A 20056-nucleotide genomic window follows, 5' to 3' on the forward strand; every position below is an offset into this window, starting at 1 on the left:
AGAATCATCACCTTGGAGGCACAGATGAAGAGCAAATGTGTTCTAGCGGGCCGAAACTAGCTGTGGCCAACCACTTCATCTTTCAAAGGCCGTCTGGACAAACTGCGTTTGTCGTCTGGTCACATAAGATCAGTCCTGGTTTATTGCGTCACATGGGCATAAGACGAGAGCAACTTGAGATTGCTGTAAGTGACAACACGCAAGAGTGATGACACCAGTATGAAGAGAAAAATGTTTTAATTATCCCTGACACCAAAACTGTCCGGTATCTTAGTAAAGTTTTGACCTAAAGAATCTCAAGTCCGTTGCCTGAACTCCATGGCGTTTGATCCATGTATGCAATGCAACGTCAACGCCAAATCTCGCTTCCAGCATACCCATCCACATATACAGCCACATCAAGAACCATTATTCTTTCCCAATCCTAGGCAGACTCCGGCAGCCTCAAGTTCGTCCAATACCTTGTCCTCCAATACGTTGTCTGTCCCGGCACCCGAAAATTTCTTGTTATACAATGCCGCATCGATCTCGTCATGAACGACAATCCTCTCTCGCAAGGCGGCTTTCCTTGCTAACCAGCTATCGATGTCATCCTTTAGACCGTCTTTGTCCCAATCGAGGTTGGCAATGTCGTTGGCTTGAATCCCCAGTCGCGACCCTCCGATTCGATCGCCATCAAGAATGCTAGAGATCAGTGCTAGTGAGTGTATCTCGGAGACGATGGACAACGTGATCTTGGTAGTTGTTCGAGAGTTCAAGGCGTTCGATGCTCGCGCAAGTTGTTCGGGGAATTGATTGAGGAAGGCAGCGATTTCGCCAGCAATGGGCGGCCCAACGGCGCTTAGGATGTTCAAACACAGGGGCAAGATGCCTTTGGTCCAGATTGAGAAAAGACGCGGGGGAGAATCGAAGGGTGACATGCCTCCAGGGCGACGGAAGTAATTCATCAAGTTTGCGCTGTTGAGTTGCGATAAAATTCCGTCCACGGCCATGGTCTCTGCTAGTGGTTGCATACTGGACAGAGAGAGGATGAAGAGAAGACTCAACTCTCCATAGATAGGGTCGTCGACGCCGTTGTTTGGAACAGTGAGCCTGTCTGACCACGAGAACAAGCTCGTAGCATATCGCAATGTGCTGCTATTAGTGAAAAGCAAGGCGGCTTGAGCATGCCATGTCCTCATCTCAGGGATAGCAAGAATGGTCTGCAGGATTGCGGTGAGCAGCGCAAAATCAGAGGGATGAACACTTCCGGGTTCGGAATGAAGTTGAGTTGCAAGGCTACGGAATCCTTTTGCCACTGTTTCTGACAGAATTTCGAGCAATTGGCTCGAAATGGGCTCAGTCAGAACTTTTTGGCTAGCTGGAACGGATCCACGGAAACTTGATCTGAATTCAATCTCCTCTTTGGGCGCGGTCCCATTTTCGAGTTGGAACTGGAGGGAAAGGTATAGTATCTTCAGAAGCTGGCGATATTGTGGTACTTGTTCGCTCGAGAAAACATTATCAAAATCCGAGATGGTGGCCAGTATCGTCTTCCATATTGCCGGTAAAAGCTGGCGTGTTTCGGGGGCGTTGACCCTTGAGTTGACCATCCTTTGAAGCAGAACGAAGGACAGGTCTCCACGCAATACATCCAGTTGTCGGAGCCAAGCCTCTTGAAACTGTGGTTCTGCATTCGCCTTCATGCTGTCCTTGACAACATTTATTAGTATTTTCGGGAGGCGGTCGCTTATGGTGACAGAATTGCTCAGTTCCGTAGCTAGAATCTTCCAACTCCGAAGAAGTTGAATCTGAGATTCGACCAGACTCAGATTAATATTAGCCTTTTCAAGATCGGAAGCCAATCCTGAATTTGGCCCTGACCCTGGCCCTGACCAGTGTTTGTCAAAGCCAAGAAGTTGGTTTGCCAAGTCGGTGTTGTAGAAGTAAGACGGCCCAAATGACTGGCTGTATAAAGTCGTTCGTTTCAGCTTCATCAGCGTTACGCCAGGAAATCTTTTCTCGAGGTTTTGTCGGAGGTAGCTGTGGAGCGAGGGGTTGTAGCGAGGAGTCTTTAGAGCATAGCTTTCTAAAAATGCCAGGCTAGGAACCACCTCTCTGACAGCATCATGGTCACCTTTTTGGCGTGCACTGTGAAGATACATTGCTAGGACGTTGCAAGTCAAGGCCGCGAACCGATTCTGATGGGAACGGGTTGCATCCTTTTCCCAGGCCTTGGGATCCTGAGGTTGGGACAACATCCATTTCAAGAAGGCAACCAGCTGTTGGACGAATCCTGCGTGTCGTTTCAAGTCACCCATTGCCCAAGACCAATTATTCTGGGCTGATGCTACGAACTCAAGTTTCGAAGCATACAGCGCCCAGTCCTTTTGGGGTGCGTTAAATTCTAGCCTTGCCAATGATTCGATTGCACGAGATAGTAACGCTTTGCTTCCTGTTGACTTCGTGTCGTTCTTGGTTTCTCTCTTGAGAGTTTCCCGAGGCGTGTTTCCAGTAAGAAGATACAAAGCAAACCACTGTTGTTTGCATGTGACAACAGCTGAAAGAAGATTCCAAACATGGGTTTGCAGTTCCACAACCTTGAACGGTTCGTCCAGTTGGGATAGAATGCTCAAGAAGCTCTTCGCTGCTTGAGGCCCCAAGTGTCCCAACAGGGAAGGAGGCTCTGCTTGCTGTTTTGATCCATTTGTCGCGGCAGTAGGCTCCAAGTCCGCAACGCGAACAGCAGCTCTGACCAAAGTTTCTAGCAAAGGAAGTACCAGAGGCTTATAGCTATCGCTGGTTGCATACAACCTTGCCAGGAGAGGCGCTGCCTTAAAAAGCTGATGTTCCAAATACGTCCATGGTCGTTGCAGATACAATGCAATTCTGACAAGAGTATCTGAAAGTCGTAGTGCACTGCATGTTTGCTCTTTCGAGAGCTCGGCCAAGCTTAACGACAAGGCAGTTTTGTCTCCATCTAGGTCTTGGAAGAAAGAAGTCAAGATGGGATTGGTGGGGAGATCGTTCGCCGATTGTGACAAGTAGAGTTCCGTGATGTATTCTGCAACTGGAGACAGAAGTCCTGTCAACTTGGTGGACAGGGCCACACTGTCATCCGTGCCGTATGCGTATTTGAGAATTCTAGTGAACACATCACTTATCCCAGTGTTGATCTCGATGCGGTCCTCTATTCTCTGGTATTTCCAAGAGGGTGATCCTTCGTATACGCTTGCAAGAGTTTTCCCAAATGCAAGGAGGAGTTGGCTCATGAACTTATCAGATGTGCCGCTGTCGGTAGTAATAGACGAATTGAATCGAGTAAGAGCCTTGCTTGGTGTTTTACGGTTCACAGCTTGACCCACTGCATCCTCTACCAAAGCATCAAAGAGGCGAATACAACCAATCAAAAAGTCGTATCGAGCGAGAACCATTTCTGTACCTATCAGGATGGTTGCTAAGCTTCCACCGTTTCCTTCCGTCGACAAGAGACGACCTCTGGTGAGCCAGGGCCACACTCTGTTCGGAGCTATAGCGACAAGTGCTTCAAGAAAGTGAATGCAATTTATGAGAATCTCGAGTGATTCCTCGTTGCCTGGTTCTTGACATTGGCGTAGCAGTTCTTGGTCGAAGACTGCAAGAATGACATTCACTGTATCTTGAGCCCCATCAATCCTGATATCCAGCGCAGATAATAGATCCGCTGAGCAGAGAGCCTCCCCATCTTGTGCAGGGGCCCTCAGCAAAGCATGGAGAAGGTCAGCAAAGAGACCAATGATGTCGCTGACCGTCCCGGATGAGGCCGGACATTGGCTCGAGTATTCAACCGTGCCACTGCCGATTACGTAGGTAGAGAGCAGTCGCACGAGATACTCTAGGCCCGAGTGCGGAAAGTGCCATGCCGCGATGAAGGGGGGTTCGCTATCGTCGACGATCTGCCCTTCAGTGCCTGGGGGTATCACCATGTATGCTTGATTACCTGCATATGCAGATGATGTGATGAGGCGCCTTGTGCCGCGAGAGAGTGGAGCTATTTCATTGAAGAACTGAGGGAGTGGTTCAGAGAGAGCAACAAAATTTGCGTTCTCATCCTCGCGAATTGATTTGTACCCTTTGAAATCCGCCGCCGGCAGTCGTTGCATGAGTGTGCTGAAGTTTGTCAGCTCGTTGAGTACACTTGGAACTCCGTCTTTCGTCATGCCATCGCCTCGAATGATGGCAGCATAGAATGTGAGCAGTGGAGTTATCTCGTAGGGATAACGGCCTCGGGCAACGTCTAGCAGGCATGAGCGGAGGAAAGGGTCGTTCACGCAGTAAGAAACGATAGGGTCTGCATGCAGAGCAGCGTGCGGTCTCGTCCATCTGCGAAATGATCTTTCGCCTGTTAAAATGGTATGTGTAGCGTTGACCACATCGGGTGTATATGTAAGGGTGCTCGATGCTAGGCCAGCACGAATCAATTGCAGAAAAAGCAACCTGAACCTGTCCAAGGAGATTTGGTCGACTTTGGTGCCAAATACTGATATGCCTAGGCAAATAAGTTGGTTGGCAATCTCTATGGTGTTCAGTTCAGCACAGGATATCAACAGATCCTCAAAAGGCCGGCGTCTGTTGAATAGATCGCTAGTTTCCAGGTTGGCCACGGCAGACGCTGCTTCTTCTATTAATGAAAGCTTCGGTACGGAGTCCTTGTGGCCTGGGCCATTGTCGATGTCGTGTTGACGGGCTTGTTCGAGAATCTGAGCCTCCTGGAATATGTGATTGAGGAGCAGAGCCCAAGCATACGTAGGGACCGTCGCAGGGCTCGGTCCAAGCTCTTTCGCCTGACCAAGGATACTTGTTATATTCTCCAAAAGATTCCCCTGGAGGAGATACAGGCTGCTGTCCCAAGCAAGGTATTGTTCCGATTCTAAATCATCGATGATAGAGCCGAGTTTCAGCACCGCCAAGGAGAAAATCGATGTCAGCATTTGTATCAACGACACAAGATCCTGCTGCTTCGGAGATATCTGATACAGACTGTCAGCATCGACTCATAGTGATAGAGTTTCATCACTTACTACTGGGATATTTTGGAAAAATCCATTTGCCTGCATCAAGGAGAACCAACGCTCAACGACATCGCTGTGGACGAACTTGGGAGTGAAAAGATCCGCATGAATCGTTGCAAGATGAAGCAGGTGAACCAGTTCAGTAATTTGTGCCGTCCTCCATTTCTCGTCCGCAACATCTTGCGTTTCTTCAGACACTGTCCAGATTGACTGGCCCTTGTCGAAATTTTCGAACACTCCTTCAATTCCCAGTATACATGACTTTAGGAAGCCCGAGTCTTTTTGGATCTGTTTTGATACGATGGTCTGGCCTAGTTGTTCCAGCGAATCGTCACCAACCCTGTATGTTTCCCCGTAGGCAGGTCTCAAATCGTTGGCGGCGCCCCATGAGATGAGCAGTTGGCTGATCCTCAATATTGCTATGCGCGAAGAGTGATAGATCTCGATTAATCGGAGTTGTCGTTGTGGTTTGGAATCGAACTGGACATCGGAAGGAGCTGAGGGGGCGGTGATTATGGAGGAGTTAGGGATGAAGGTCGAGGCGCCGAGGTTCGCAAGTCCGGCAGCATCTCGAACACTGACAGCCTCCTCTTGAGACAGTCCAGACAACAACTGGTTGGTAGGTCTACTCTGCCATTCCAGTGTAACCAGCCGCAGCGCTTCATATTCAGAAATCTTGGCCTGTTGCGACAACCACAGGGTATCGGCCTTGATCTCTTCTAAATCGTAGTGACCGCCAGATGTTGGTGTGATACTGATTGGAGCAGTCTTTGCCTCAAACTTGTTCTTTTCATGAGCTGACGGACCTGTCCACGGTTGCCATGGGTGGGTAAGCGTTTCGATGCTGGCTTCGCTACGAAGGAAGTCACGTAGGACGGTGCTTTTCGATGCGGTTTCGGGGTCGCAGAGGGCAGTATATGCGGAGCTCCAGGATCTGTTGAGGTTAGGAAGTCATTCTTGTCCACAATATGAGAGAACATGTGACATACACGAGCTGTTGCTCGCCCGCGAAGCATTTCGCTAGATCGAAATCCATCTGCGATTGCGGCTGCAGAGGAGCCATGACGGGCGCTGCACTGCGCTGGCAATTACACGTTCAGCCAAGTGCCATGTAGGCCAGCGGAAAGAGCGACAATGAGGAGAGCGACCGGCGTCGAATGTCGAATGTTTGGAGATGGGCTTTCACCGACAGACAAATAGCTTCAAGCTTTCGACGCGAAAGGGCATGGTCAGTAGTGGATCCGTGCCACATTGATACCCATGTCGCGCTGCGCTTTACCCAATACGGGATTAGGCGGGAGATGGATGAATGGATTTACTGCTTTGTTATGGTAATTTAATTAATTCTTTTCCTTCTTCGTACTAAGTACCTAGTTAGCCAGTGAGGAAGGAATAATTAATCAATTATGTATGAATAACAGTCGACGGCGGGGACGGTGACGACCTCCGATGAACCTCCGCACAACCTACATAACTAGTAGTAGACTCATACTCTCTCGTCGCATATAATAATTTACCACTTTTCCCTACCTATCCATTGCGCACCTCACACATCAATTGCTCCCAACAATCGCACCTCGAACCAGAGAAAAGTCTACCGCCTCGGTTGAGGAGCTCACCCATTCTCCCATCTGTCGCCTCTTACGAGTGCCTCAGCGTACATACCACGCTCACGATGACTGCCACGCTCGGACTCATCGATCATTCTCCCCACCATCCGTCCCCCTCCGCACCAATTGCAACCGCCTCGAACCTTGTACTTATAGACAATTACGACTCCTTCACCTGGAATGTGTACCAATATCTTGTCCTCGAAGGAGCCACCGTTACTGTCTTCCGTAATGATGAGATTACCCTCGAGGAGTTGATCGCAAAGAACCCCACTCAACTTGTCATTAGCCCAGGACCTGGACATCCTGAGAAGGACGCCGGTATCAGCAATGATGCTATCAAACACTTTAGTGGGAAGATCCCCGTGCTTGGTGTCTGTATGGGCGAGTATGGCAAACCACTATCTAATTCATTGTTCATGCGCTAACACACTCAAGGCAATGCATCTACTACTCCTTTGGCGGCCGCGTCGACGTAACCGGCGAGATTCTCCACGGAAAAACGTCGCCTCTTCGACACGATGCTAAAGGCGTTTATGCAGGCATTCCCCAAGACGTCCCTGTCACTCGCTACCACTCTTTAGCCGGAACTCACCCCACCCTCCCGGACTGTCTAGAAGTCACATCCTGGATTGCGTCTGGACCGGACGGTGGAAAAGGCGTCATCATGGGTGTTAGACACAAGGAATATACCGTGGAGGGGGTGCAGTTCCACCCGGAGAGCATCCTGACTGCTGAAGGGCGGTTGATGTTGAAGAACTTCTTACAGATGCAGGGTGGAACCTGGGCAGAGAATGACCGCTTGTCAAAGAAAAAGCACACTGAAGCATATGGAGACGTTGCAGCTGCGAACGGGACCGAAAAGAAGGACAAGCAGACTTCAATTCTAGAGAAGATCTACGACCACCGCAAGCGCGCTGTCGCCGAGCAAAAGAAGATCCCGTCACAGAGGCCTAGTGATTTGGAGGCATCCTACAAGCTCAATCTTGCACCTCCGCAGATCCCATTCCCGGAGAGGTTGCGGAAGTCGCCTTATACGCTCTCGCTGATGGCAGAGATCAAACGTGCATCGCCTTCCAAGGGCATAATCTCGCTTTCTACGTGTGCGCCTGCCCAGGCAAGGACATATGCGAAGGCTGGCGCCAGTGTCATCTCCGTTCTAACGGAGCCAGAATGGTTCAAAGGAAACATCGAAGATCTGCGAGCAGTGCGACAGAGCCTTGAGGGGATGCCCAATCGGCCGGCTGTCTTACGCAAAGAGTTCATCTTCGACGAATACCAGATTCTTGAGGCCAGGCTTGCAGGTGCTGACACAGTATTGCTGATTGTGAAGATGCTGGACGAGGCCTTGCTGAAGAGGCTCTACCTGTACTCCCAGTCGCTGGGTATGGAGCCTTTGGTAGAGGTCCAAAATGTGGAGGAGACGCGAATCGCTGTCAACCTAGGCTCAAAGGTCATTGGCGTCAACAATCGCAATCTGGTCAACTTTGAAGTAGACCTGGAGACTACCAGCCGGCTCATGGACCTGGTACCAAAGGAGACCATTGTCTGCGCACTGAGCGGAATTGCTGGACCCAAAGATGTCGAGCCGTATACCAAGAGTGGCGTCGGCGCCGTATTGGTGGGTGAGGCTTTGATGCGAGCGTCCAACACAGCACAATTTATCTCAGATCTTCTCGGTAGCAAGGCTTCAGTAGCCTCCTCGGCACCCAAAGAAGCCACCCCTCTGGTCAAGATTTGTGGCACGCGAAGTGCAGAAGCTGCTACTACAGCTATCGAGGCTGGAGCGGACCTCATCGGAATCATATTAGCTGAGGGCCGTTCCAGGACGGTTTCCACCGAAACGGCCCTTGCGATATCAGATGTGATTCACAAGACTAAGAAAGCACAGAGTAACAAGCTGTCTGGGGGATCTCTATCAGCATCTGACTTCTTCGACCATGCATCTGCCCATCATGCATCGCATGTAAACCGTGCCCTCCTCGTTGGTGTGTTCCGGAACCAGCCCCTAGAATACGTGCTAGAACAGCAACAACTTTTGAATCTGGACATTGTACAGCTCCACGGCTCGGAACCAATCGAATGGGCTAAAATCATTCCCGTGCCCGTTTTCAAGAGCTTTGGGCCCAAGGACATTGGTGTGGGCGTTCGGGGGTACCATTCTCTCCCATTGTTGGATGCCGGCATTGGAGGTTCTGGTCAGAGGCTCGATCTGACGGAAGTGAAAGACTTCCTGACTCAGGACGACGGAGTCAATATCATCCTTGCAGGAGGACTAAATCCCGACAATGTCCAGCAGGTTCTTGCCGATTTGGCAGACTATAAGGGACGAGTTAAAGCGGTCGATGTCAGCAGTGGCGTAGAAGAAGGTGGACAACAGAATCTAGATAAGATCCGGGCATTCATTAAGGCCGTCAAGGGCCAGTAGATGTGGACTACAAAATCTCGAAGCTATGTAGCTTTCCTTGCTGTCAGATACTAAGTTTCAAATCAAATCGATTCGTTTACTCCAAAGCCATTGTCATCACTGCTAATATTCCAAAGATGAAAACGACCCCTTGAATAGCATCCCTCGAGAATCATATAATCAAATATAATTGAACGTTTGCAGATATCAATACCCTCACCAATCCGTATCCTTCCCGAACTGAACCCTCACCGTCTTTTCGTCCCGTCACGCCCAGTTGCAATCACCTCATTACCCAATGAAGCTCCCCCTTTACCTTGTTGCCAAATATCTCCCAAAAGTGAAGTCGAAAAGATCACGCAATTCCCCGAAAATCTATCAAACGCTATCCAACTTCACTTTCCGCCTGATATAAGAACTCCGCCCTCCATCTCCCGAACTTCTCCAACCGAACTCCTCTTTTGTTCCTGAAATCTGCCTTGAAGATTCTTTCCACTGCTATTGCTATCGTCATACATCTAGTCCATCATGGGCTGCCTCAAGAACCTGGTCATAACCGTAGCCGGCAACGTCGGCCACAGGCCGGAGCAGCTCAAAAAATGGGTCGAAGCCAACGACGGCCGCTGGGTCCCTCGAGTCACCAAAGACACGACGCACGTCATCTGCTCCAAAGACGAGTGGAAGAAAGCGACCGAGAACGGTATGACAGACTCGAACCTGCTGATTTATTTACTTTAACCAGTATGGCTGACATGTATGGCGATAGTGGCGATGGCACAACGGTTCGGCGTCCGCATCGTCAGCTACGACTGGCTTGAAGACTCGCTGCAGCGCGGGAGGAAGCTCGGCGAGAAGAAGTACCTCTGGACTGCTATCTCGAAGCAACGAAAGAAGCAGAAACAGATGAAGAGGTTGGGGAAGATGAATGATAGTACGTTTTTCCTTTCGTCCTCGCCCCTCTTTTATGTCATATTAGGAAGTCGTACCACGGCTTGATATGAGACACTGTTTGATGAGAGGTTAAGCACACATTGTACTTGTACTGACGAAGATATAGCGAGACAATTCAAACAAGGCGTCCAGAAAGCCTACGACGATACCGGTTCAGGTACGTCCTCACGATTCGTGCCTTGCACCCAACGCAGTGGTTTCTTCGTCAGTAGTCTGGCGGAGTTGCAGGCGAAAAGGGAGCAAAGAGAACAGCACAAGGATGAACAGGTTCAAAATCCTGAGCCTGTGGTGAATAAGGAAGGCGAGAAAGATGATGATGGGCTGGAGAAGGATCAGCAGAATCCAACACTGGAGTCTACCTCTTCCACTCCTCCCCCAAACACCCCATCCAAGTCCACTATCACAGCTCGCACTCCGTCCTCCACCATCAAGTCTTCTCCCAGCCCTTCGATCCCACGCCAGGATCTCGAGTCCACACCACCTAAACCTCCGCACTCTCCCACCTCTCCGCCTGCAACGACCGCCCTCGACCGAGACAATGCCAACACCATTCCCCCATCACCACCGTCACCCGTCCCCCCAACTAACCCAAACTCCTTGAAAGATAACTACCACATCTACGTCGACCCCACCAGCTTCCCCTACGACATCACGCTCACACGACCCAACCTCTTCCGCAACCTCCACGCCCACTACACCCTCCGCCTCTTCGAATCCAACACGAAACCCCACACCTACACCACCGTCGCACGGTACCGGCCCCCAACGACCGACGCCTGGCCCTCCGCCAACAACCTCATAAACACGCCGGGAATCCCAGGGATAACCTACCCGCCACCGTCCCCTCCCTCTCCCACAACCTCCACCACCCCCCAGGCTCCCTTCCTCCACACAATCCCCCAAACCCCAACACCACACCTCTGGAAAAAAGCCCTCTGCCCCCTCAACACCCCGCACGAGCACGCCTTCCGCGCCTTCCGCACCGCCTTCCACACACTGACCCTCCTCCGCTGGGAAGAGCGCGTCTCCCCCGCCGTCGAAGCGCTACAGCACGCGCGGGCGCGGGTCCTAAACCTCGAGCCGTTTTTCTACAGGCGGCCTGCGCCGCCGGCGTCGTGTGGGTTGTTGCCTGCGGTTGAGATTCCGGGGGAGGCGTACGTGAGGGCGGAGGTGGGGGAGGAGGAGGGGGGGTTGGGGTTGAGGGGGATGGAGGTTATGTTGAATAGGGAGGGGATTTGTGGGAGGAGGGTGGTGATGGAGGTGGAGGCTAGGAGGAGGAGGGAGGTGGAAGAGGCGGAGGAGGAGGAGAGGAAGAGGAAGGAGAGGAAGGAGAGGGAGAGGGGGAAGGCGGGTGTGAGGAAGGGGAGGTCGGTGAGGGAGAGCTTCTTCTTCTATGATCATTGATGGGTTGGTTAGGTGGGACGACGATGATGATGGAGTGCGGGTTGGAGAGTGAGATGGAAGGGAGTGCTGGCGGTGGGTATCGCCAGTCTTTGGGTATCGACTTGAGATATTGGTATTAGCTGCAAGAATGATCGGTTGGACATGGAACCGATCTTGCGGAGGGAGTTATACGACATGCCCTTTTCGCGGCGTCAGTTTATGGACGCGAGAGGTACATTTGGACGACATATTCAGGACATTTCAGGAGGATAGCTTTGAAGATATCTAAGGCAGTCATTCACATAGGAGTAGGCAAAAGACATTTATATGCAAATAAGGGCATGGATTCGTATAATGATATGACCTCTGAAGAACAAAGTGCTTCTGTCAAATCTGATAATGCAGACGCCTTTCAAACCCACCGCATTCCCATCGTCATCATTTTCCAACTAGAAGCCACCAACTCCAACTCGCTCAAATGCAGCAAATAATGTCAAGAAACCAAAGACAAAAGACCAAGGCGTGTACTAGTACATGTCATGGCAAAGCGGCGGGCTACCTCCAATTGCCTTGACTCAACTTCAGTAGACCTTCCACGCAGCCTGCCTCTTCTGCCGAGCTCAGACTTGTCCTCCCACTCAGGGTGTCGCTACTGTTCATGAATAGCTGCAGCTCCTCGTCCGCCTCGGGATCTGACGTTCCTCGCTCCCTTCTGCTCCCCTTCTCTTTCGCGAGCATGGCACCGAGACTTGTGCTCTGTGACATTATCTCCGTGTTCTCGCCCAAGATTTGGCGTGGCCGTTGAGAGCTCGATTGTGGGCCGGACGTTCGCTGTCGACGTGCTTGCGGGAGTTCGGGCTCCCAGTTCTCCTTGTCTGATTCCGTCTGCGGCAATTCGTCGGACTCGCTACTGTCTCCATGTTTCGTTTCCTTGCTAGGGAGCGGCCCAGAAATAGTCGATGCCCTCTGCATTTGGCGACGCGACTTCTTCACACCACCATCTCTGGTTGACTTGGACGAGTTGTGTCGCGACATGATTGGGGTGTTTTGACGTGTCTGGTTCTGGCCCAGAACTCTGCGATTAGCGCGGAGAAGTCCAATCGCGTCTGCTGCGCTGCCGCTGCCCTCTTGGTCGGCCCAAGTAGTTAGGCTGCGACTGTTTCGCGTATCCGGATCGCACCAGAACTCCCATGCGCGTGAATCTCGACTCCGGCCAACGCTGGATGAGGTTCTGGGCATCTTTGGGCTGGGCTCGCCTCGCGAGGCTGCAGCTAGGCGTTCGTTCAATCCTGCCGAACTATAACTCCTGCGGAGGCCGGCAGCAGCACGAGACAGCGACGCAGGGTTCGACTTGGCGTGGGGAGGTGAGGGGGTTTTATCGGCGTCAGTGATGACGCGGGCGGTGCCGTCGTCCGTCATCGAGAGTCGGACAAAGGAATGTGTGCGTTTCAATGACTTTTTCGGTGTTGACGATTTGGGTGGTGCTTCAGCTGGCGAGGTCGTTATTGAGGGAGGGGCTTCGTCGGCGGCGGTAGATGTCGGTTGGGGGAAAGTGATAACTTCAGGTGCGTAGTCCTCGCCATGCCGAAAAGAAGCACTACGTCGGTTGGATATCCACGAGGTACGCGCGCGTTCGGCGCTCTGCGATGATGTGGATTCTTGTTGGGAGCTATCGGGCTCTGTGACTGCTGTCTCAATGGTGGCAGGATCGGTAGAAGCTATTGCGATCGCGACGGAATCGACAGTCGCTTGTGATTCCACCTCCCCAATCACGACAACGTCTTCAGAATTTTGTTCCTGGGTGGCAGCGACGGTGGCAGTCGCTGTAATCTCTGCGTCCTCTGAAGTCACTGTGGGCTCGGCATCCTCGAGATTCGCTGGGTCGTCCAGAGCGGATATGTCGTCATTGTGCGGCTCAGTGTGTGCGTCGGTGCCGTCGCGCAGGACACGTTCATCATCCGTGACAGGGTCGGACATGTTGGAGGATGATGAGAGTAGCGATGCAGTGGAGGAAGGTTCAAGTGGGCGCGCGCGTCGGCGGTCGTTCTGTCTCTTATTCTGAAACCAAATCTGGAGGTGGTTCGAACCAATGTTAGTCATGTGCAGAAACAGGCGAGTGATGGGCTGTGCCACTGTGCCAGCTGGAGCAAAAGACATGGGTGCAGTAAGTAGTGCGTACCTGGACCTCTTTCTCTCCGAGGGCGACTTTGCGAACAATCTGGATGCGAGCGGCTTTGTCGGGTTTTGGATTTTTTAAATATTCAGTTTTGAGGATTTCTTCATCCTCTTTGCTGCACGGCCATGTGGTCAGTTGATTGTGGAGGAGCAGAGGGTGGGGTTGAAAGGTTTGTGCGGGCCGAGAGTAGAGACAGCGAAGGAGAGCACGTTCCAGTAACGCGAGACGCGAGGATTTGTATGGTGGGTGGGTGTATTTGTGTGTACAAATAGACAGGATAGTCGAACCATCAACATCAACAACGCGAAAATGGTTGTTGATCAATAATAATAGTGAAATCAATGTTAACGCACCTTGTTCTTCTACGCTTTTGACGAGCGAGTGGTTTGTTGTCTACGTCTGGAGGTAGATCGTTTGCGACAGTGTTGGGAGAATGGACGAGGAATGCGTATGGTGGTGGGAGGCTCGGGGTCGCATTATTGGTGCAGACACGCCTACTATCGTTCGGTGGCGATGAAGGTACATGCGCTGCCGAAGGGTCCGACATGGTTTGATGGTTTGATTGACCCTCACGAGTCTTTGGAGAAGGAGGCGATGTTGAGTCAATTGTGCGATTGGAGATTGAAGATTGGAAAGAGAATGTAAGTAGGTGAGTAGGTAGGTAAGTGCAAGTAAGTATGATCGTGTGGAGAGGCAGGGAATGTTGATGGTGGTGGTGGAAGGTCGATGGCGGCGGGCGCGCGTTGACGCGATGGTTTGTGCGCAGGGAAGATGGCGGGCCGTCGTGTGAAGAGGAAGTACATATGTAGTTAGGTAGGTAGATTGGATCAAAATGTCTTGCATGAACGGGTCATGGCCTTGTTTCATTCATAATTACATTAATTATTCCTTACTACGACCCGTAATTACTCTCCCTGGGAAGTTGCACGTTCTTCATCGTATCTGATCTTGGATGGACGTACAACAGGACACTCCTCATGAGGGTTACAATCCGTCTCATTTATCACCAAACTTGATTTGAGCAGCCATCAGAGGTGATCATTGTCCATGCTCGTAATCTAATGTACTCATACTCAGCACTGCAAAGTCGCGTGTTTGTGGACACGGTGTACATAGTCAATGTTGGCCTTTCTAGATGCTTAACCACTCGCGACGCGTCTACGATGTCCACGACCGGAGTTGCTACCTACGAAGAGGTATGGGCATAACTATGTGCGCGTAAAAGGCGCCAGTCACTTGTCAATTAGAGAAATGATACATGTACGCGATTGTTTGCCCATTTCGCCTTCGATCTTCGCCTTGTTCACACTTCTCCATCCCCATCTTCACAAACACCTCCAAGTCAAGTTGCAATGGTTGACGCGATAGCACGTGAATCCAATTCCCACGCTTAGCCAAATCGGGAACCATCCTCCTCGGCTTCTCCATTTCGACTACAACCGACGACCATCATTTATCTTTTCTCTCCCCTTCCCCTTCCTCTTTCCCATCCCTTCTCTTTGTCAATAGTTATATCTGCGGTTACAACACTATGAACTCAGTTCCCTACCTTCCATTCCCAGGTTTCCCATTGACACCCAACGTATAGCGGAACTCGCCTATGGGCAGGCAAACAGTCCCTAGGCAGCGATGCTCAACTATTCTAAGTAGTCTACCTGCCACTACAGCCTACCATTCACTTGCATCCGTTTCTTGTTACTCACCGTAAGACTCAGCTGAAGTTCGCCTCCTCCCTCAGGACTATGCGCAACCCACGCACGTGTGGAACTCCCTCTCCAGTTCCAACATCCGTCTGACTGTTTGCATACCTATCTCTCGAATTACATGCTGCATCGTTCTCACAACCGTTGAATACCCCACCGTCACCGGTTGAAAGATCATCATCTGTCACCTGGACTCAAGGCAGAAGTGCTGTCTGGATCGTGCTAGGACCCCCATCACCCACACGCTCATTTTGGCCTTCTCCAGTCTCCCACCAATGGGCTCAGCTCTTTCTTTTCCTCTTCCCATGGCTCTCGCAAGGGTCCGTCCGAAGCCTACCGAGCCTGCATACTGGTCTCTCGCAACCATTAAGTGATTGCAGACATGGCTTTCTGCGGGGAGACATCGCGACCTACTCCCGACACACAGGGTCGCGGGTTTCTCCATGTCTCACCTGCTATTTCTTATTTTTTTTCTATTTTCAATTTTTTCTTAACGGTACACTTTTCATGCCTGTCTTGAAATTATTTCAAAAGTCAACACATCGTTTTAAGTGCTATTTCGGTCAATCGGGCCTCATCCACATATCCTCCAAGTGCAATAGCTTCCGGCCCCCAAAATTTCCCATCCAACATGGCAACCACCATTACCAGCACCCACGCTGATGTTCCATCGAATGAAATTGCAATTCAGAGGCTGGTTCCGGCTGTATGGTTGGCCTTCTATCTGACTAGGTTTAATTGGAACCGCCACCTGTCCACGCGCTTCTCGGATTCATACCTGCTCTGGTGATCATGCCGGCTTCCATCAGTGCACGAATATCAGGACAGCCCGATTTGATAAGTCGAGAAGGTTTAGGGCTGAAGCTGGGACACGAAATGTGCCGATTCTCTCCTCCCTGCCCTTGCTTTTTCATATCGGGACACCCAACAAAAGGGATATGGCAACCCTCACAACCTTTCCATTCCGTACCATCTGCTACCAGATCAAATGAGAAATGGGTGATTGACCGGACTGCATCTTGGAATCGAGAACATGTTGCTCCATCATCTGGTCAGAGGATCTTACGCAAACTTCTGTTATCAACACTCTTCAGGACGCGTAGTACAATAATAGGCATCACCCTCCTAAATGCTCCCGCGTACTTCTCTTCTCGGACGGCTTCTAGTCCCTAGAGGACTTCAACCCTTTTCCCGGTTGTGGCCAAGCAATATAGGGTGCTTAACCTGCATGGCTACCCACGAATCATCCCGGTCGGTAAGGAACCAGGACGGGTCTCCGTGATAGCTAGAGGCGTTGCAACAAGGCAACTGCAGTCGTTGCACCAGGGTAAAATCGAAATGGTTGTCTTCACCGAGTTGCGCCCATTCCCACCTGCTATGCATATGATCAAAAGATGGTAGTTGCCATCCCCCAACTTCCTACACACTAGACTGCTGGTGGCCTCTGTGTGACCAGCAACGTGACGCGAGAACAACCAGTACCGTCATGGAACCATCTATTGGTGCATTCACCACGTTTCATTCATAATACGTTTCGGCTCGGACGATGTCTTGCCACCCATCACGTTCGCTCTTGCCGTCCTAGGTGCATTTTCCGATTCTTCTCACTTCACTACAAGCCATTGTTTGTCTCTACACCGTATCCAGGACCTCTGTCGCCCAACCACGGGCATCTCGATCGTGGACGTTACGGTGAAGGACCTGCCAGAGCATCCTTGTACTCGTGGAGATTTGACTTGATTCCTCCTTACTGACTATGAACATATAAGACTGGTCCTGCTCTGTAAATATTGCTGGTTCAGGCCCCGGACTCATCTGTGATTGTTTAACATTCCAAACGAAAATGTCAACTATGCGAGTAGCCGTTGCGGGGACTTGTGGATTGGCCCTCGCCATTGCCCAAGCGATTCATGAGCATACGAGTCACCAACTGCTTATACTTTCAAGACATGTGAGTCACCCATTGCCCTTCAGATACTCGACACCTCACGGGGATCTTGGCATGTATTCTAACAGCCTCGCAGCCGCAGCCAGGCCTTTCTGCACAGGGATACCAATGCCAAGTTGTCGACTACAATGACTCAGGATCCCTCCAGTACTCGTTAAGTGGAGTTGATACAGTTATATCTACTGTATCTGGGACCGCCCAGCTTCGTCTCATCGAAGCCGCGGTTGCTTGCCGTGTGCCACGGTTCGCCCCAGCAGAGTTCCAGGGTCTACCACATCTGCGGGAAGAAAACGATCCGTTGGATCGCGGCAATGCTCTTGCACTTGCTCATCTTCAGCACTATCGAGGATATATACAATCTACCGTTTTCGTTTGTGGTATTCTGTACGAACGCTTCTGCGTCAATGGCATGTTCTCCCGCGGCTTTGGCGCCAGTACTGGGTACGGCAACGAGGGAGACTATATCTTAGATCCAAGAGCGATGACTGCAGAAGCACCCGTGTACAACGATGCCAACGAACTGGTCTATCTGTGCTTGACTTCAGCACACGATGTAGGACAATTCGTTACAAGAGCATTGGACATGGCCGAGTGGCCTGCTGAACTTACGATGTGCGGGGAGAGGATGAGCGTCAACGACCTCATCGAAGCTGTCAGAGTTTGCAGAGGTAATTCTTCAGGACAATCTTTCTCATGCTGCAGTGACTAACATCTGCACAGGACAGGAGTTCAGCGACATCTCGTGGCAGAACACCGCAGGTCTTCAGTACCAACTCACCATGGCGCAGTTGCAAAGCGACATCCCCAGGCAGCGACGTCTCCCGCCGGTCATTGCAACAGCAGAGGGTCGATTCGACTTCGCAACCCCGGCGCTTCTCAATACCTATTTTCCTGACATCCAAACCGTTGGCTTCCGTGATTGGTTCAGCCGAGAATGGGGCTCTATATCTTGAATGTCAGGGGCCGGCCTTGCGGCCTGTCTCCGCGCGATCTGATCTGACCTAGGATCGGTAGGCGGACTTTGAGGAAACAACTCAGCCTGGGCGCCCTTCTCATCATTGCGGCTGATCATGCCGGTCAACGTTCTACCTGACCGCCAAGCATCTGCAACGCCCCGGGTTTTCCTTCCTTCAATCTGTAGGAAGGAAAGGCTTTCCCAAAGAACATCTATTTTTATTTCATGTTTCGTTGCACAGTAATAGCAAATCTTTCAATTAGAGTAATGTAGATGCGGTGTGAGCAATCACAGGTTAGCATAGCGTTGGATACCCGGTCTCTTATATTCTTCGTCTTTACCACTTTAATACAATATAAACCCACAATGTGAATCTCCAGATTGACTTTTTTCCCCTCGTTTGAATTTCATTGCCATGTACTGATGATATGTTGTAATGTGACAATTTGTAATCATCAGCTGAGGCACAGCTGCTACCAATTCTGACAATGAGGGTGTTCATTCTTAGGGGCTCCAACACAGACGATTAGGCAATCTTCACTGCAGGTCCCACGTGTCCATGCACATCAGAGTGGGCTCTTGATAGAGAACAAAAGAAATCGTCTGCGGGGAGCCGTATAGAGGAAGTGACTATTTCTAGATCTGAAACCCTGTCAAACGAATTCTTCCGATGAGAATAGTCACAGGTAATCACTGGCCAAGACCTATGCAAGAGGGGTCGTACGGGCGGCCTCCGATATTTAATCATCAAATCGAGGACTAGAATGGATTGATGTATTTCTGGCCACCTCTAGTTGCAAATGGCTATATCAGATAGTAACTATAATTACAGCTTTCTGTGGCACGTGAGGGTCTTGATTCAGCGATCGCGATGCTGCACGACTGGCCTCATCGGAGCTTCAGACTCTACACCACCGACCAAACGGGCAATAGAATCCAAAGGAACAGAGATAGAAACTAGACTGTAGGATAACAATGACGACACCCGTGTATTGACCACCATATGGCCAGCGCTCGGGTTCGCTCAACCGCCGGGCAAATCTTCACTGTTCCCAAAGTTTCCATCTTCACTCTTTCACTCTGACGTCACAACAGCCCCACCTAACCACTTCTTCAACATATATAACAGTTTTGGACCTCGTCCATGTTTGCTTCTTCATTCTCATCTACTACAAATCCAACAAACGATTCTACACGTAACCAATTGCAAAACTCCTCCTCACATCTTCTTCTACAAGGTCAGTTCCTCAAACCCTTACAACACTCGACAGCATTCCAAGCATATATCGCAGCTATTCTTTATCGCAACTATGCAAAATCACAATCTCATAATTGAACACAGTCTGACCATCCTCACAGAACCCCACACAATCCACAATGGCATCCAAGGCACAGATCATCGACGAGCGCAAGGCCAACCTTGAGCTCCCAGAGCAGCCCCCCGTCGCCTCCGACTTTAACTCCGCCGACGCCCGCACCGTCAACGTCGGTGCCGGCGGCCAGCAAGAGAACCTCGGCCTCGCCGGCACTGCCGCATCATCTGGTGCCGGCCGCGAGGCCAAGGACAACCTGAGCGGCCTCCCCAACGACGCGGCCGCCCAGGGCTCCAAGAACAAGGAGGGCCTTGCCGACACCACCAAGTAAACCCCTCCGGTGTGTGTGCATTTCTGAACGAAAGGAAACTTTGGCGTTTTTTTGAGGGACATTTTCACGGGCATTCGATGGGGACGGCGGGAATAGGGAGTCCTCGTGATTGAGCATGAAATTCGAAAGCGATAATCCAGTAGCGATCGACTACTAAGGCTGATAACATCTTTTGCTATCGTACGCCTGTTATGAAATGGAATGAAATCCCCAAATCAAACTGAATTCTTACATATTTTCTCCCCTACC

The 20056-nt window shown here is 50.9% G+C and overlaps 6 protein-coding genes across 6 annotated transcripts; 4 read left to right on the forward strand and 2 right to left on the reverse strand.

The window, feature by feature from the left end:
* Nucleotides 1-245: 245 nt before the first annotated feature.
* On the reverse strand, nucleotides 246-6194 carry BU24DRAFT_392931 (uncharacterized protein). The gene is made up of 3 exons (XM_033525180.1): nucleotides 6020-6194; nucleotides 5040-5964; nucleotides 246-4988 (listed from the first exon to the last, which is right to left on the reverse strand). Exons 1-3 carry the CDS (start codon nucleotides 6091-6093, stop codon nucleotides 399-401), a joined length of 5589 nt encoding a protein of 1862 aa, XP_033383112.1. The 5' UTR covers nucleotides 6094-6194; the 3' UTR covers nucleotides 246-398.
* Nucleotides 6195-6521: 327 nt separating this feature from the next.
* On the forward strand, nucleotides 6522-9146 carry BU24DRAFT_451723 (uncharacterized protein). The gene is made up of 2 exons (XM_033531138.1): nucleotides 6522-7028; nucleotides 7079-9146. Exons 1-2 carry the CDS (start codon nucleotides 6706-6708, stop codon nucleotides 9066-9068), a joined length of 2313 nt encoding a protein of 770 aa, XP_033383113.1. The 5' UTR covers nucleotides 6522-6705; the 3' UTR covers nucleotides 9069-9146.
* Nucleotides 9147-9575: 429 nt separating this feature from the next.
* BU24DRAFT_451724 (uncharacterized protein) lies at nucleotides 9576-11402 on the forward strand (the record flags this gene model as incomplete). The annotated part of the gene is made up of 3 exons (XM_033531139.1): nucleotides 9576-9747; nucleotides 9814-9978; nucleotides 10105-11402. 3 exons carry the CDS (start codon nucleotides 9576-9578, stop codon nucleotides 11400-11402), a joined length of 1635 nt encoding a protein of 544 aa, XP_033383114.1.
* Nucleotides 11403-11693: 291 nt separating this feature from the next.
* On the reverse strand, nucleotides 11694-14260 carry BU24DRAFT_423674 (uncharacterized protein). Its single transcript, XM_033528314.1, has 3 exons — nucleotides 13911-14260; nucleotides 13561-13672; nucleotides 11694-13451 (listed from the first exon to the last, which is right to left on the reverse strand). Exons 1-3 carry the CDS (start codon nucleotides 14102-14104, stop codon nucleotides 11937-11939), a joined length of 1821 nt encoding a protein of 606 aa, XP_033383115.1. The 5' UTR covers nucleotides 14105-14260; the 3' UTR covers nucleotides 11694-11936.
* Nucleotides 14261-17103: 2843 nt separating this feature from the next.
* Nucleotides 17104-18161, forward strand: BU24DRAFT_410485 (NAD(P)-binding protein; the record flags this gene model as incomplete). The annotated part of the gene is made up of 3 exons (XM_033525990.1): nucleotides 17104-17211; nucleotides 17285-17876; nucleotides 17929-18161. 3 exons carry the CDS (start codon nucleotides 17104-17106, stop codon nucleotides 18159-18161), a joined length of 933 nt encoding a protein of 310 aa, XP_033383116.1.
* Nucleotides 18162-19087: 926 nt separating this feature from the next.
* BU24DRAFT_423677 (uncharacterized protein) lies at nucleotides 19088-20032 on the forward strand (the record flags this gene model as incomplete). Its single annotated transcript, XM_033528315.1, has 2 exons — nucleotides 19088-19401; nucleotides 19523-20032. A coding segment is annotated over exon 2 (261 nt), but the record flags the coding sequence as incomplete, so codon positions are not given.
* Nucleotides 20033-20056: the final 24 nt, after the last annotated feature.

The sequence above is a fragment of the Aaosphaeria arxii genome (assembly GCF_010015735.1).
Source record: "Aaosphaeria arxii CBS 175.79 unplaced genomic scaffold BU24scaffold_5, whole genome shotgun sequence".
NCBI lineage: Eukaryota > Fungi > Ascomycota > Dothideomycetes > Pleosporales > Aaosphaeria > Aaosphaeria arxii.

Bases quoted from the DNA above. Each gene is read 5' to 3' on its own strand.
- BU24DRAFT_451723 (XM_033531138.1), top strand. From the start codon at position 6,706: ATGACTGCCACGCTCGGACTCATCGATCATTCTCCCCACCATCCGTCC. The intron at 7,029-7,078 runs GTATGGCAAACC...AACACACTCAAG, and splicing joins CTTGGTGTCTGTATGGGCGA to GCAATGCATCTACTACTCCT.
- BU24DRAFT_392931 (XM_033525180.1), bottom strand. From the start codon at position 6,093: ATGGCTCCTCTGCAGCCGCAATCGCAGATGGATTTCGATCTAGCGAAA. The intron at 5,965-6,019 runs GTATGTCACATG...TAACCTCAACAG, and splicing joins GCGGGCGAGCAACAGCTCGT to ATCCTGGAGCTCCGCATATA. The intron at 4,989-5,039 runs GTAAGTGATGAA...AGTCTGTATCAG, and splicing joins TTTTCCAAAATATCCCAGTA to ATATCTCCGAAGCAGCAGGA.
- BU24DRAFT_423674 (XM_033528314.1), bottom strand. From the start codon at position 14,104: ATGTCGGACCCTTCGGCAGCGCATGTACCTTCATCGCCACCGAACGAT. The intron at 13,673-13,910 runs GTGCGTTAACAT...ATGGCCGTGCAG, and splicing joins CAAAAGCGTAGAAGAACAAG to CAAAGAGGATGAAGAAATCC. The intron at 13,452-13,560 runs GTACGCACTACT...AACCACCTCCAG, and splicing joins TCGGAGAGAAAGAGGTCCAG to ATTTGGTTTCAGAATAAGAG.